Source organism: Cherax quadricarinatus, chromosome 17 (genome assembly GCF_038502225.1).
Source record: "Cherax quadricarinatus isolate ZL_2023a chromosome 17, ASM3850222v1, whole genome shotgun sequence".
Classification (NCBI taxonomy): domain Eukaryota; kingdom Metazoa; phylum Arthropoda; class Malacostraca; order Decapoda; family Parastacidae; genus Cherax; species Cherax quadricarinatus.
The window spans coordinates 20,648,534-20,665,521 of NC_091308.1; the positions used below are offsets into that span (position 1 = coordinate 20,648,534).

A 16,988-nucleotide genomic window follows, 5' to 3' on the forward strand; every position below is an offset into this window, starting at 1 on the left:
AACAGGCTAAAATAAGAGAACTTGAGGAAAGAGCAAAGGATAGAGAAGTTGAGGAAAAAGCTAGAGAACGTGAGGAAAAAGCTAGAGAATTTGAGTTAATAAAGAGAGAAAAGGATCGCAAGCTCGAAAAAGCTCGCCTTGAATTAGAGAATAAAAACTTAACTCTTACACAACAACAATTATTGGAAGGAGTAATTGAACATCATGCAGCTAGTGCACATATTCCAACACCTAATTTACCTCCCTTCACAGAGGGGGAAGACATAACTTCATACATTATCAGGTTTGAAAATACTGCTACCCTCTGTGAATGGCCTGCTGACACCTGGGCTACCAGGTTAGGAATGTTATTTTCTGGTACAGCCTTGAATATCTATGCAACTTTGTCACAGGATATCATATGTAATTATAACCTACTGAAGAAGGCAATCCTTAAAGCATATCAAAAAACCACTAATTCTTTCAGGAAAGATTTCAGGTATGCCACCTTACAGCCTGGCCAGAACTTTCAGCAGTTACAGGTAACACTCTTTCGTTTATTCGACTTTTGTTCAGGAATTGATCACAGTTATGAATCTCTTAGAGACTTCATGGTTGCTGACCAGTTCCTGACAGCTCTTCCTCACCAGATACGAACATTCATCAGAGAACATAACCTGATTAAAGCTGAGGAAGTTGCTGAGGCTGCTGACCTGTATGCTGAGGCTCACAATTCCTATAAAGACCTAAAGGGATCGAACCCTAAGGGCAAGGGTTCATCAAAGCCCCTAGTGGAAAGTAAAATGACTTCTTTTATTCCTGTTTGTCATTTGTGTGGTGTTAAGGGACATAAACGTCCAGATTGCCCTTCTAAGAAGGTCCAAAAAGTTGGAAGATGTTTTAAAGACTGTAATGACTAAGCACCCTTCTGTTCAGGAACAGTTAATGGACTTAATGTATCTACCATTTTACGAGACACTGGATGCACATGTATAGTCATTTCTGATAAGCTGTTCCCTAACCTTAAAGAAACTCATTCCTCTGCTATACTTTCAGACTACTTGGGCCATACGGACACTTTTCCTACCATCCATTGTTACATTAGGTCTAAATGGTTCACAGGTTGGTCTGAAGCCGTACTAGCTCCCATCACTTCTTGCTCCGTACTAATAGGTAATGTAAAAGGTGCCATTCTTCCTTCTGAGGTTGACCTTTCATCACCAAAGATGGACATAGGTGTTTCAGATCCTCTTTCTGTAGAGTCAGAGAAGCCCCTCGAAAGTTCAGATGAGACAATGTCTCGTAAGATTCATGTGGGATTAAAAACCAGTGATGCTACTCTCGAAAGCGAGGTAGTAGGATCACCGGTTCACTTATTAGATGAAAGTGAAGATATCACCTCCGATACTATAAATGTCTTGACTAAATGTCTTCGACTGAGAGTCGAAGATCAAAATGAATTTTTTATGAGAGAGCCACAAAATTTGATTAACACAAGCCTATCTGATGTTATCCTGACGCCAAATGACTTCGAACAGGCGATAAATGACATGCCCATGCACTCTGCCCCAGGGCCAGACTCATGGAACTCTGTGTTCATCAAGAACTGCAAGAAGCCCCTATCACGAGCCTTTTCCATCCTATGGAGAGGGAGCATGGACACGGGGGTCGTCCCACAGTTACTAAAAACAACAGACATAGCCCCACTCCACAAAGGGGGCAGTAAAGCAACAGCAAAGAACTACAGACCAATAGCACTAACATCCCATATCATAAAAATCTTTGAAAGGGTCCTAAGAAGCAAGATCACCACCCATCTAGAAACCCATCAGTTACACAACCCAGGGCAACATGGGTTTAGAACAGGTCGCTCCTGTCTGTCTCAACTATTGGATCACTACGACAAGGTCCTAAATGCACTAGAAGACAAAAAGAATGCAGATGTAATATATACAGACTTTGCAAAAGCCTTCGACAAGTGTGACCATGGCGTAATAGCGCACAAAATGCGTGCTAAAGGAATAACAGGAAAAGTCGGTCGATGGATCTATAATTTCCTCACTAACAGAACACAGAGAGTAGTCGTCAACAGAGTAAAGTCCGAGGCAGCTACGGTGCAAAGCTCTGTTCCACAAGGCACAGTACTCGCTCCCATCTTGTTCCTCATCCTCATATCCGACATAGACAAGGATGTCAGCCACAGCACTGTGTCTTCCTTTGCAGATGACACCCGAATCTGCATGACAGTGTCTTCCATTGCAGACACTGCAAAGCTCCAGGCGGACATCAACCAAATCTTTCAGTGGGCTGCAGAAAACAATATGAAGTTCAACGATGAGAAATTTCAATTACTCAGATATGGTAAACATGAGGAAATTAAATCTTCATCAGAGTACAAAACAAATTCTGGCCACAAAATAGAGCGAAACACCAACGTCAAAGACCTGGGAGTGATCATGTCGGAGGATCTCACCTTCAAGGACCATAACATTGTATCAATCGCATCTGCTAGAAAAATGACAGGATGGATAATGAGAACCTTCAAAACTAGGGAGGCCAAGCCCATGATGACACTCTTCAGGTCACTTGTTCTATCTAGGCTGGAATATTGCTGCACACTAACAGCACCTTTCAAGGCAGGTGAAATTGCCGACCTAGAAAATGTACAGAGAACTTTCACGGCGCGCATAACGGAGATAAAACACCTCAATTATTGGGAGCGCTTGAGGTTCCTAAACCTGTATTCCCTGGAATGCAGGAGGGAGAGATACATGATTATATACACCTGGAAAATCCTAGAGGGACTAGTACCGAACTTGCACACGAAAATCACTCACTACGAAAGCAAAAGACTTGGCAGACGATGCACCATCCCCCCAATGAAAAGCAGGGGTGTCACTAGCACGTTAAGAGACCATACAATAAGTGTCAGGGGCCCGAGACTGTTCAACTGCCTCCCAGCACACATAAGGGGGATTACCAACAGACCCCTGGCAGTCTTCAAGCTGGCACTGGACAAGCACCTAAAGTCAGTTCCTGATCAGCCGGGCTGTGGCTCGTACGTTGGTTTGCATGCAGCCAGCAGCAACAGCCTGGTTGATCAGGCTCTGATCCACCAGGAGGCCTGGTCACAGACCGGGCCGCGGGGGCGTTGACCCCCGGAACTCTCTCCAGGTAAACTAGGGCTCAGACGAAAGCCCAGGCTTCTCCTACTGTCCATCCTTTGATTTTCCCTGACTTTAAGCCTTTAGACATATCGAAGGACTCCTTTGTCAATTTACAACGTAATTGCCCTTCTCTTCAGAATTGCCATAATGCCGCTAAACAAAATCAAGTTATCCAAAGGAAAAACTTTTCATATAAATTTGAATATATAAAAGGTATCTTGTACAAGTCAGTATTCAAATTAAATTCAGATGAGACAGACTATTCCATCTTATTTGTTCCAAGTCAATGCAGAGAGACTGTTCTTAAAATGGCTCATGACCTGCCAGTGGCCGGACATTTCTCGCATCGTAAAACCTTAAATAAAATTAGGGAAACCTATTTTTGGCCAAAAATGTCCTCAGATGTCACTACCTATTGTAGATCATGTAAAGTTTGCCAACTGTCATCCTCCCGAGGTACCAGGCGAGTACCTATGGTCAAAATGCCAGTCTTTACGGTACCTTTTGAAAGAGTAGCTATTGACATCGTTGGTCCTTTATCTCCACTTTCATCTGGGGGACATAGATATATATTAACATTAGTTGATTATGCTTCGAGTTTCCCTGAAGCCGTTCCCTTAAAGACCATAACTACTACAGAGGTGGCTGAAGCCCTTTTGTCCATCTTCTCCCGAGTGGGCATCCCTAGAGAAATTTTGTCTGACCGTGGGACACAATTCACATCTGACTTAATGCAACATCTATACCAACTTCTGGGAGTGAAACCTCTCTTCACCACACCCTATCATCCCAGCTGTAATGGGAGGATTGAGTGCCAGCATTCGATTCTCAAGTCCATTTTAAGGAAACTTTGCTCCCTTAAACCTAAGGAGTGGCATCGTTACCTACCCTGTGCTTTGTATGCCATGAGGGAAGTTCCCAGTGACTCTTTGGGGTTTTCACCTTTTGAACTTCTCTATGGTAGACAGGCCAGAGGCCCATTGTCCATCCTTCATGACTTATGGACTAATGAGGAGGTAAATGGTGAGGTTCAGTCTTCTTACCAGTTTCTCCTTGACCTTAGATCCAAACTTGAGGAGACCTCTGACATAGTTTTGAAAAAACTTACACTTGTCAATGGACCAGTACAAAACATATTTTGATTCCAAAAGTCAGAGGAGAAGTTTTAAAGTAGGAGATGAAGTTCTGGTACTTTTGCCTATCAAGTCAAATAAATTATTAGTAGCATGGAAAGGTCCATATAAAGTATTAAAAATTTGTAAGAAAGTTGACTACCTCATAGAAGTCAAGGGGAAACCTAAGCTTTATCATATCAACATCCTTAAGAAATATTACCGAAGAAATTCGGTTAACTGCCTTAATAACTTTGACTTAGTTTTTCCACACGAACTTGATAAGACAACTGAAGAATGTAAGGTGTGTGTAATTGACACCTCTAACTTAGACTATGATGAAGAACTACATGACTTGGTGACTCTTGACCACTCGGGCACAACCAGCATTAATATTAATGAATCTTTGGATGACCATAAGAGACATGAACTACTTCAATGTGTGAGTAACTTTTCAGACGTCTTTACTGATATTCCAGGTGTTACCTCCACGGTAGTCCATAAGATTGACTTAGTGACGGACAATCCTATCAAACGAAAATTATACCTAGTTCCAGTTCACCTTAGGGATGCGTTTGACCGAGAGGCAGACAAATTATTAAAACTAAAGATCATTGAACCTTCAGTATCTTCATATTGTTCACCAGTAGTCATGATTAAGGAGGATGATAATTCATATAGACTTGCTATTGACTTCAGAGGCCTTAATGCTATAACTCGGTGGGATGCTGAGCCTATGCCCTTAATAGATAGTGATCTACACAAATTTTATGACTAAGTAAGTAAGTAAGTTCTTCCTTCTTTTCAGAGATTGATATTGCGCAGGCATATCATCAAGTAATGTTAGATCCTTCTTCTAAGCAGTATACACCGCTTTTCCTACACACCAAGGACTGATGCAGTATAGAACTATGCCCTTCGGTTTGGTAACTGCCTGTGCTACCTACGTGAGACTGATGAGAAAGGTCTTGGGTAATATGCCAAATGTTTCAGTTTATTTTGATAACATTTACGTAATGACATCCACGTGGGGTGAACATATCTAAACATTAACATCAGTTTTGTGTAGGTTACGCTCACATGGCCTCACTGCCAAGCCGAAGAAATGCTTCCTTGGGTATAACAAGATTAGATATCTTGGACTGATACTTTCTAATAACTCTCTGCAGCCTCTCCCCAGTAAGATCAAAGCTTTATTAGAATTTAAATTCCCCAAAACCAACAAGCTCATGCGTAGCTTTCTTGGTTCTGTAAATTTTTATGTACGGTTTATCCTGAACCTTACTGATCTTACAGGCATCTTATCCGACTTCCTTAAAAAGTCTGTGAAGGAACCTCTTGAACTTTCTGACGTAGCTAGGGAAAAGTTTAATGAGATTAAAAATATCTTCTCGAAAGACCCTATACTTAAGATTCCAGATATTAATAAAACATTTTGTTTGAGAACTGATGCCGCCATTACTGGCTTAGGTGCAGTGTTACTACAATACCATGATGGTACTCCCTTCCCTGTATGCTTCCTAAGCCGGAAACTCCTTCCCGCAGAAACGAGATACTCCACCATAGAAAAGGAATGTTTGGCCCTTGTGTGGGGTATCTCCAAACTTAAATTTTATTTGCTGGGAAAAGAATTCATTTTAGAAACGGACCACAAACCTTTGATATACCTAGAAACTTTTAAGGGAACCAACAGTCGCCTCTTGAGGTGGACATTGGCACTTCAGGCTTTTAAGTTCCATATTGTGTATATCAATGGTTCATCCAATTATTTCTCTGACTGGTTAAGTCGTGACAGTCAGTAGATTTGTTGCCTTACGCGACTTCCACATGTTAGAACTTTTTCCTCGCCTATTCTTCTTATACTCCTTGACTATAAGTCTTGGTATGGGGGAGTGTGAGGGAAAAGTTTAATAGATAGGAGTAGCGATGGAGTATATAGTAACAATAGTTTCATTGCCGGCTACTTGTTAAGGTAGGGTAAGTCCAGCTCCCGCTATTCCCGCCTTTTCTCCCCCACCCCTAAAGTAATAGTTTGATTGCCGGCTGCTTGTTAAGGTAGGGTCAGTCTAGCTCCCGCTATCCCTTCCCCTCCTTCCCCCCCCCCCCAAAAGGTGATGTGTGGGGCTCTGGTCCAAACAGTAATCACTAGACTCACAGCTCCCAGCACTACTGTAAGTACATGCCTGCCTTGTATTCTAGTGGATTTATTGGTTGAAAGCTTCACTTTTGACCAATAATAAACTTAGTCCTTTCAGTCTTGCTCTAAGTTGACTGTTGTAATAATCACCACATCTTTTAGGTATTGTACTTATCATGGAGAGTGATTTCTTAAGCAGTGGGTAACCTGTCTATCTTTCCAGCTTGGGTGACAGAGAGGGTCACCTGCCAATCAACGAGTAGAATTGAAGGAGATGGACTAACGTCCTGAGACTTCCCCTTTTTGGATTTAATTACCTGTGCACCTGTATGAAATTGCAGGACGTAACCCCTCATCATTGCAGCGGTAAAGAACCTGCTTTCCTGTCATCGGGATAGAATACTCAAGGCTATACTGTGAAGAACTAGCCAGTGGGTTGTAACCAACACCTGTGACCCCCCCCCATCATCAGCAATGGCTACGATTTCAACAACACGCAGTGTCACCAACACCAAAGTTTTATAGATATACATTAGCGTTGAATTCAGATATCATTTATATTTTTCATTTTTCATTTTCTTTAATGTAGGATCAATATTTCATATTTAAGTGTTTTATATTTTATACTTTCTAAATAATAAAGTGTTTATGTTTGTCAGTTTTTATTCTTTTTCTATACATTAATTTTCCTGAGGAGGAGCCAGCCTTAGTAATACTGACTGAAGTTGTTACAGGGCTGAGTAAGCCTTCACAGTGTGATGTGAATATAATGCAGAGAATTCGTAGTTTGGAAGTTAGGAGGAGGTGTGGGATTACCAAAACTGTTGTCCAGAGGGCTGAGGAAGGGTTGTTGAGGTGGTTCGGACATGTAGAGAGAATGGAGCGAAACCGAATGACTTCAAGAGTGTATCAGTCTGTAGTGGAAGGAAGGCGGGGTAGGGGTCGGCTTAGGAAAGGTTGGAGGGAGGAGGTAAAGGAGGTTTTGTGTGCGAGGGGCTTGGACTTCCAGCAGGCATGCGTGAGCGTGTTTGACAGGAGTGAATGGAGACAAATGGTTTTTAATACTTGACGTGCTGTTGGAGTGTGAGCAAAGTAACATTTGTGAAGGGGTTCAGGGAAACCGGCAGGCCGGACTTGAGTCCTGGAGATGGGAAGTACAGTGCCTGCACTCTGAAGGAGGGGAGTTAATGTTGCAGTTTAAAAACTGTAGTGTAAAGCACCCTTCTGGCAAGACAGTGATGGAGTGAATGATGGTGAAAGTTTTTCTTTTTCAGGCCACCCTGCCTTGGTGGGAATCGGCCAGTGTGATAATAAAATAAAATCACTGTTCAGATGGCCCTCCAAACAGCAACATCCCTCACCCCTCCTCAGAGTGCAGGCCACTGTACTTCCCACTTCTAGGACTCAAGTCTGACTTACCTATTTCCCCAAACCTCTTCAACATGTCCCTTTGCTGTCTAAAGTTTAACAAGAAAAATGGCAACCTTTGTTTTCATGCTGCAATACTATTATTTATGTCTCATACAAACATTTCACGTAAAATGGAATTGGACTGGCATCATCACTCTGGGTCACAAGCTTCTAAGGAAATTGAGCCATGCCTAACTCTAGCTGGCAATGTTTTTATTTTTGGAGCTTTATTACAATATAGCACCAATTATTCATTTACATGTACATTATGTATTTTGTGTATGATTTATATTTTCAATCATAGATTGCTTGAACACAGTTTCATACTCAATACTGTCAACATCCACTTGAGTGAGAAAGCATCATTATAAATTGTATCATTAACATAAAAATACACTAAACTAATTTTTTTTTTCAACAATATGCCTGTATCCCACTGAGGCAGGGTGACCTAAATTAACTGGTATATTATTTAGAGAAATCAATACTCTCATAAAGACAAAATTTTAGTTATAAGGTTTTACAAACTTGATGCCTTTTCCCATGTAATTTTTAATGTACTGGTACAGTATAAGTTTTAACAGTATGTTTTCCCTTCAATGCTTAAATACCATTCTCTATTCAAGTTTACCTGAGAAACTTAATACAACAAGTTTGCAAGGTTATGATTTATTAATTTTTTCCATGTACATTACTGTATGCACAAAACTAATGTACAAATAATGTGTTATGTTATATTCAAAACTGTGTGCCATGCTACTTTCATTACTAATGATTCATGTCAAAATCAACAGTAGAAGTTACATAATACTATATTAACAAATTACAGTTTGCTGAAGGCCAACTTATTAAAACACCATGTATCTTGACAGCTTATGCATAGTTCATTATTTTATAAATAATAGGAAGATTTTACAGGGCATGGCATGTGATTGCACAAACCAAAAGATTCAGTAGATATGGATTCTACAATCCAAGAAATTTTGTTTAATTTTTTCTAAAACATTTTGAAAGAATATTATTATTACAATCCAAACTAAGCACTAATCCCACAAGGGTCATATAGCCTTTGAAAGAATAATAATAATTAACTATCAACACAACTGACAATTGACTGAAAATTCATTTACCACGGGCCTTTATTACTTGTCCTAAAAGCTCCCCCGGCTTTCTGTCCCTTGTTGTGCTGCTTGATACGACGGTTCGGGTCTGTAGTAAAGCCAATATAAGTTCTACCCCGAAACTTCGGGTTGATACAATACAGTATGTAAACTCCATAAAAGTTTTCCACAACTTCTGCCTTATCACACATTCTGAAATGATACATTTTGAAAATATAAATAAAAAATAAAACTTAAAATTTAAAAGAATAAACTGCTGTACTATGTTTGTTTTGTATAACTGTTTACATTAATTTAAAAAAAAAATTTACTGACTTGGATTTGTATAAGGGGCTAGGAATAAATTACTAGTACTGTACTGTGTAGGTAATCTACACATATGCTGCTAAGTATGAAAACGTATGTAACTGTTTTATGTGTACCTTTACCTGAATAAACTTACTAACTTATCAAAAAACCAAATAAAAAAAATCAAAAGTTTATTTCTTTGCAAAAGTTACAATGTGTGTTTACATTTCATAATTTGATTGGTACAAAGAAAGCCACTATCATGCTGAGGCATTTTGGGCAGACTTAATCTAATATACTTTAAGACTACTTAAGTCTAGACAGGTGAAGAGTAATAGATTGTAAATATTCAATATTTTACTCTGTTATTAATATGAGGTAGTACAATTTATGATATAGGCATACATTTTTAAGTTTGTAATATTGGCCTAACAGTTAAGGGATAATAAAATATCTGGGAGAGTTGCTTCAAATTTGGTTAGAGATCAGCATAGTGTGGGTATGGTTGTTATTGAGAGATATGATTTTTAAGTATAGTCCTAAATTGATTTGTGGGCAGGGGACCTCTTGCTATTTCAGGCAGAGTTCCAGATCTTGGGGCCCGTTATGTGCATTGCATTTTTGCATAGTGCGAGATGGACATGAGGGATGTCAAAAAGTGCTTTGTCTCATGTTATGCCTGTGTGTTCTGTTGAAGCTGTCTAGAAGTTTGAGTAGAAGGTTGATATTGGAGTTTAATGTTCTGTATATATAGTAGGCACAATAATAAGTGTGCATATTTTGTGTATTAATAAGTAAGTTAAAGCTCTTGATGAGTGGTGGGGAGTGTTGTCTGGCACAGGAGTTTGTGATCATCCACACAGCAGCTTTTTGTTGGCTTATTTAAAGGTTTAAGATGATTGGCCATGGTAGATCCCCAAGCACAAACACCATAGGTGAGGTAAGGGTATATTGTAGAGTGATATAAATAACAAAAAAGGCACAATACCGTGACTGGAACGATACACAAATAACCCGCACATAAAAGAGGGACTTTGTCAATGGTCCAGGTCGGACCGAAACGTCGTCGTAAGCTTCTCTCTTTTATGTGCGGGTTATTTGTGTATAGAGTGATATAAGCTGTATAGCCCTTGTGGCTTAGCGCTTCTTTTGATTATAATAATAATAATAATAATAATAATATAGTGATATAAAGGAGCGCCATTTGGGGTACATAGTATCATACCTTGGAAGGATACCTAATGTTTTTGAAACTTTTAGTTATATGCTGGATGTGGGTCTGAAATTTAAGTCAAGGTAGAGTCTTAGAAATTTTCCCTCAGTGTGTCTTGTAATGGGTGAACCATTTGTCGATATGTTTAGCTGGATATTTAATGCTCAGTTTCCAAAAAGCATGAAGTGGGTTTTCTTTCTTTCTTTGTTGGGTTTATCAGGGCCACTGGCAGCATAAGCCGTATCCAGCCCGACTTCTCGATGGTACGAGGAAGATTTGTTGCCCGAGGCTGGGCGATGAGAGAAAAGGAACAGAAGTTCCTTTGTAAACAGAGATAGAAACGTGAAGTTTTCAAATAGATCCGGTGGACGCCCTTGCCAAGCCCCAGCAGAGAGGGACGCCCATACTCCTACCTGCGTTCAGTAACCAGCTTCCCACCAAAGACCGATAAAGAATTAATTGCAGAGCGGAAAAAATGGAGCTGGTTAAAAGTAAGCCAATGTACAGGTGCCCCTCCTGTAGAGTGCCCCGCGGGCAAAATAGATGAGGACAAGCGTCCCAGAGAGAACGGTGAAAATTTGTTACTAAGCAACACAGACCCCAACTTATGCCTAGAACAGATTAACTCGGTGGCACTCGATGTATGCACAAGGCTTATTCCTCTAAGAAAAAGGAGGAGTAGATGTAAAATAGAAAGAGACAGGCGCTCCCTTTACAGGCGACGGAAAAGAATAACAGAGCGGCTAAAAGAGGTCAATATATGTGAAATGCGTAGGGAGACACTGGTCAGAGAAATAGCAAGCATCGAACTTAAGCTAAAAGAATCCTTTAGGAGTCAGGAATCGCGGGAAGAACTAAAAGCCATAAATGAAATCGAAAGAAACCCAAAGTATTTCTTCTCCTATGCCAAATCAAAATCGAGAACAACGTCCAGTATTGGGCCCCTACTTAAACAAGATGGGTCCTACACAGATGACAGCAAGGAAATGAGTGAGCTACTCAAGTCCCAATATGACTCAGTTTTTAGCAAGCCGCTAACCAGACTGAGAGTCGAAGATCAAAATGAATTTTTTATGAGAGAGCCACAAAATTTGATTAACACAAGCCTATCCGATGTTATCCTGACGCCAAATGACTTCGAACAGGCGATAAATGACATGCCCATGCACTCTGCCCCAGGGCCAGACTCATGGAACTCTGTGTTCATCAAGAACTGCAAGAAGCCCCTATCACGAGCCTTTTCCATCCTATGGAGAGGGAGCATGGACACGGGGGTCGTCCCACAGTTACTAAAAACAACAGACATAGCCCCACTCCACAAAGGGGGCAGTAAAGCAACAGCAAAGAACTACAGACCAATAGCACTAACATCCCATATCATAAAAATCTTTGAAAGGGTCCTAAGAAGCAAGATCACCACCCATCTAGAAACCCATCAGTTACACAACCCAGGGCAACATGGGTTTAGAACAGGTCGCTCCTGTCTGTCTCAACTATTGGATCACTACGACAAGGTCCTAAATGCACTAGAAGACAAAAAGAATGCAGATGTAATATATACAGACTTTGCAAAAGCCTTCGACAAGTGTGACCATGGCGTAATAGCGCACAAAATGCGCGCTAAAGGAATAACAGGAAAAGTCGGTCGATGGATCTATAATTTCCTCACTAACAGAACACAGAGAGTAGTTGTCAACAGAGTAAAGTCCGAGGCAGCTACGGTGAAAAGCTCTGTTCCACAAGGCACAGTACTCGCTCCCATCTTGTTCCTCATCCTCATATCCGACATAGACAAGGACGTCAGCCACAGCACCGTGTCTTCCATTGCAGACACTGCAAGGCTCCAGGCGGACATCAACCAAATCTTTCAGTGGGCTGCAGAAAACAGCTCAGATATGGTAAACATGAGGAAATTAAATCTTCATCAGAGTACAAAACAAATTCTGGCCACAAAATAGAGCGAAACACCAACGTCAAAGACCTGGGAGTGATCATGTCAGAGGATCTCACCTTCAAGGGCCATAACATTGTATCAATCGCATTCAACGATGAGAAATTTCAATTACTCAGATATGGTAAACATGAGGAAATTAAATCTTCATCAGAGTACAAAACAAATTCTGGCCACAAAATAGAGCGAAACACCAACGTCAAAGACCTGGGAGTGATCATGTCAGAGGATCTCACCTTCAAGGGCCATAACATTGTATCAATCGCATCTGCTAGAAAAATGACAGGATGGATAATGAGAACCTTCAAAACTAGGGAGGCCAAGCCCATGATGACACTCTTCAGGTCACTTGTTCTATCTAGGCTGGAATATTGCTGCACACTAACAGCACCTTTCAAGGCAGGTGAAATTGCCGACCTAGAAAATGTACAGAGAACTTTCACGGCGCGCATAACGGAGATAAAACACCTCAATTACTGGGAGCGCTTGAGGTTCCTAAACCTGTATTCCCTGGAACGCAGGAGGGAGAGATACATGATTATATACACCTGGAAAATCCTAGAGGGACTAGTACCGAACTTGCACACGAAAATCACTCACTACGAAAGCAAAAGACTTGGCAGACGATGCAACATCCCCCCAATGAAAAGCAGGGGTGTCACTAGCACGTTAAGAGACCATACAATAAGTGTCAGGGGCCCGAGACTGTTCAACTGCCTCGCAGTATACATAAGGGGGATTACCAACAGACCCCTGGCAGTCTTCAAGCTGGCACTGGACAAGCACCTAAAGTCAGTTCCTGATCAGCCGGGCTGTGGCTCGTACGTTGGTTTGCGTGCAGCCAGCAGCAACAGCCTGATTGATCAGGCTCTGATCCACCAGGAGGCCTGGTGACAGACCGGGCCGCGGGGGCGTTGACCCCCGGAACTCTCTCCAGGTAAACTCCAGGTAATACACAGGCGAGAGAGACGTCCACACCCGACGAAGGCTGGGGCAGAAGTCCTGAGTTTGTTGGTCGTCATTCAGTTTGATATTTTATGTAGCTCGCTGCTTACATTATTATTATTATTATTATAAAAAAAGAAGCGCTAAGCCACAAGGGCTATACAGCGTCACTAAATGCATTTTAACAAGCATGACATATATTAGACCATTTATATAATACGTCTGACACAGTAACATCTTCGAATTTTGATAGAGAATTTTTCTAAAACCTAACGATTGCCTAACGTATTAAATAACCTACTTCCACTAGTAAACTTTGCCCACCTGTCATTCGACCTCCCAACAAATCTTTCTTTTATTTTCTTTGTTGGGTTTATCAGGGCCACTGACTGCTTACACAGTATCCAGCCCGACTTCCCGATGGATAGGATTTGTTCGGATTTTTTTTTTATCCCAGTGGGTTAAGATAAGATTTCGTTCGGATTTTTAACCCCAGAGGGTTAGCCACCCAGGATAACCCAAGAAAGTCAGTGCGTCATCGAGGACTCTTAACTTATTTCCATTGGGGTCCTTAATCTTGTCCCCCAGGATTCAAATTCAAATTCAAAGTTTATTCTCTATAAGGATTACAATGTTGAATTTACAGAATTTGGTTATTGTGTGGTTTACATGTAGTTAAATAATGATTACAGAGTGTACCACTAGAACGCCTAGCATGGCTAGGCATTTCGGGCAGACTTAGTGTAATTCTTTATTTTAAAATATTACAAATTATGAAGTAAGTTGGTATTATGGCTAAGTGACTAAATACTAGTTTGTGAGTTTAGCAATGTGTATGGTTTTGTTTTGGCACAGTACATAGTTTCAGTATTGGAGTATCATAGGATTCATTATTTTAAGATTGAGATTAATATTTCTGTTTATGGTCAAATGGGTGAGTGAGTGTAAGTGTGAACCACCAGGTGGTATTCGTGGAGTTAGTTGATGGGGTGTATCAGGGAGATAAGATGTTTTCTAATGGTAGTTTTAAAGGTGATGAATGTGTCTGCAGTTCTAGAGTTCTCAGGTAGGGTGTTCCAGATTTTAGGGCCTTTGACATACATTGAATTTTTGTAAAGGTTTAGTCGGACACGGGGAATGTCGTAGAGATGTTTGTGTCTGGTGTTGTGCCTGTGGGTTCTGTCACAACTATCACGAAAGCGTTTTAGGTCAAGGTTGATATTGGAGTTTAAGGTCCTGTAGATGTAGATTGCACAGTAGTAAGTGTGGATGTACTGAACAGGGAGTAAGTTTAGATCTATGAAGAGTGGGGGTGTGTGTTTCCAGGGATGGGATTTAGTGATTATTCTTACTGCAGCTTTTTCTTGGGTTATTATTGGCTTTAGGTGTGTTGCTGCAGTTGATTCCCAAGCACAAATAGCATAGGTGAGGTATGGATAAATAAGCGTGTGGTATAGTGTGAGAAGGGCATTTTGCGGCACGTAGTATCGTATCTTGGAGAGGATCCCAACCGTTTTGGATACTTTTTTGGTTATGTGTTAGATATGGGTGCTGAAATTCAGGTTATTGTCAAGGTATAGGCCTAGGAATTTGCCCTCATTATGTCTGGTAATTAGAGTGTTGTCGATCTTAATGCTAATTTGTGCATCTCCTGCTCTGCTACCAAACATAATATAGTAGGTTTTGTCAGTGTTAAGCGTAAGTTTATTGGCTGTCATCCAAGTCGATATTTTGATCAGCTCCTCATTAACAATGGTGTTGAGGGTGGCAAGATTAGGGTGAGAGATGACATAAGTCGTGTCGTCAGCAAAGAGAATGGGTTTCAGGTGTTGGGATACGTATGGAAGATCATTGATGTATATGAGGAAGAGCAGGGGACCAAGGACACTTCCCTGCGGAACTCCAGTATCAAGTGGCCGTGTTGTTGATGCTGTGTCTTTAATGGTGACATACTGATACCTATTAGTAAGGATGCGACCCACACCAGTCGACTAACACCCAGGTACCTATTTGCTGCTAGGTGAACAGGACAACAGGTGTAAGGAAACGTGTCGAAATGTTTCCACCCGCCGGGAATCGAACCTGGGCCCTCCGTCTGGGCCACCTAGGACCCAAAAAAGGCAGTGCGTCATCGAAGGACTGTCTTATTTCCATTGGGGTCCTCAATCTTGTCCCTCAGGATGCGACCCACACCAGTCGACTAACACCCAGGTATCTACTTACTAGGTGAACAGGACAACAGGTGTAAGGGGATCAACCACAGCCAACCACCTTAAACTAATAAGTTAGTTTAATATGTTTATTATGCACCCCATACCCATCCTGTGGGCGGTAGTCAAAAGATTACAGAGGTACGTAATGGGTCCAGGGACTGGGCCCCAAAGTTTTGATGGCTGAACTAGGTACCTCAACAAAAAGCTGCTGTGCGGATGATTTCCAGCTCCTGTGCTAGACAGCACACCCCACCACTTTTCAAAAGACTGAACTTGCTAAATATGCGAGACATACACTCATATTACTGTGCCTACTACATATGCGGCTCAAAATAATGCATAAGTTGACCAGGCGTAACAATATATATATGAATATATATATATATAAATGACCTACCAAATGCTTCGCAATTACTCAAACCCACACTTTTTGCAGATGACACTACATACGTCTTCTCCCACCCGAGCCCAGTCACGCTAGCCAATACTGTAAATACCGAATTACAGAAAATATCTACCTGGATGAGGACTAACAAACTTACACTAAACATTGACAAAACCTACTTCATTCAGTTTGGTAACAGAGCTACAGATGTCCCTCTTAACATAATGATAAATGGATCACCTATCACAAAGCTAACAGAGGGAAAATTCTTAGGAATCCACCTTGATAATAGATTCAAATTTTATACACATATACAACAAATTTCTAAGAAAATTTCCAAGACTGTAGGCATACTATCGAAGATACGGTACTATGCTCCACAGTCAGCCCTCCTGGCCCTATATCACTCTCTTATTTACCCCTATCTCACCTATGGAATTTGTGCATGGGGCTCAACAACAATTAACCATCTCAGACCACTAATTACCCAACAAAAGGCTGCAGTCAGAATGATAACAAATTCACACTACAGGCAGCACACTCCACCAATATTCAAAACACTCAACCTACTCACCATACAAAACATCCATACTTATTACTGCACCTATTACATACATAGAACACTTAACTCTGATATTAACCCTCCCCTCAAACATCTCCTTGCCAACCTCAACAGAACACATGACCATAACACAAGGCACAGATCACTCTGATGTTCCTCGTGTCCATCTCACACTATGCAAAAACTCAATGCACATAAAAGGCCCTAAAATCTGGAATTCATTACCTGTAAATATAAAAGAAACACTACCTGTTTATAAATTCAAGTCTCTTCTCAAAGATCACTTACTCACCCAAAACCAAATAAATACTGAATAACTGAACCTTATAAATTGTATATCTTAAATGTTTCTCACAATTATATCACATAAATGTTAAACCTAAAACCCAATCTAACTTTATTATTTTTTAAATACACTACCTAACAGAATACTCCATATGACTGAATGTACAACAATGCATGCAACCATATGACCTGTCTTTGTAATACTCACTTGTGCTTTATA

The 16,988-nt window shown here is 40.8% G+C and overlaps 1 protein-coding gene across 4 annotated transcripts in view; it reads right to left on the reverse strand.

Moving 5' to 3' along the window:
• The window catches only part of slx1 (Nuclease slx1), a 46,359-nt gene extending 30,586 nt beyond the window's left edge, over positions 1-15,773 (reverse strand). Inside the window, exons 1-2 of one of the 4 annotated variants that reach the window (XM_070085837.1) lie at positions 15,730-15,773; positions 8,936-9,118 (exon numbers count right to left, since the gene is read on the reverse strand). In XM_070085837.1, the coding sequence (XP_069941938.1) occupies positions 8,936-9,117 (182 nt within the window). In that variant the 5' untranslated portion in view covers position 9,118; positions 15,730-15,773. The other 3 variants (XM_070085834.1, XM_070085835.1, XM_070085836.1) reach the window with 3 other exon arrangements.
• Between the last annotated feature and the right edge of the window lie 1,215 nt (positions 15,774-16,988).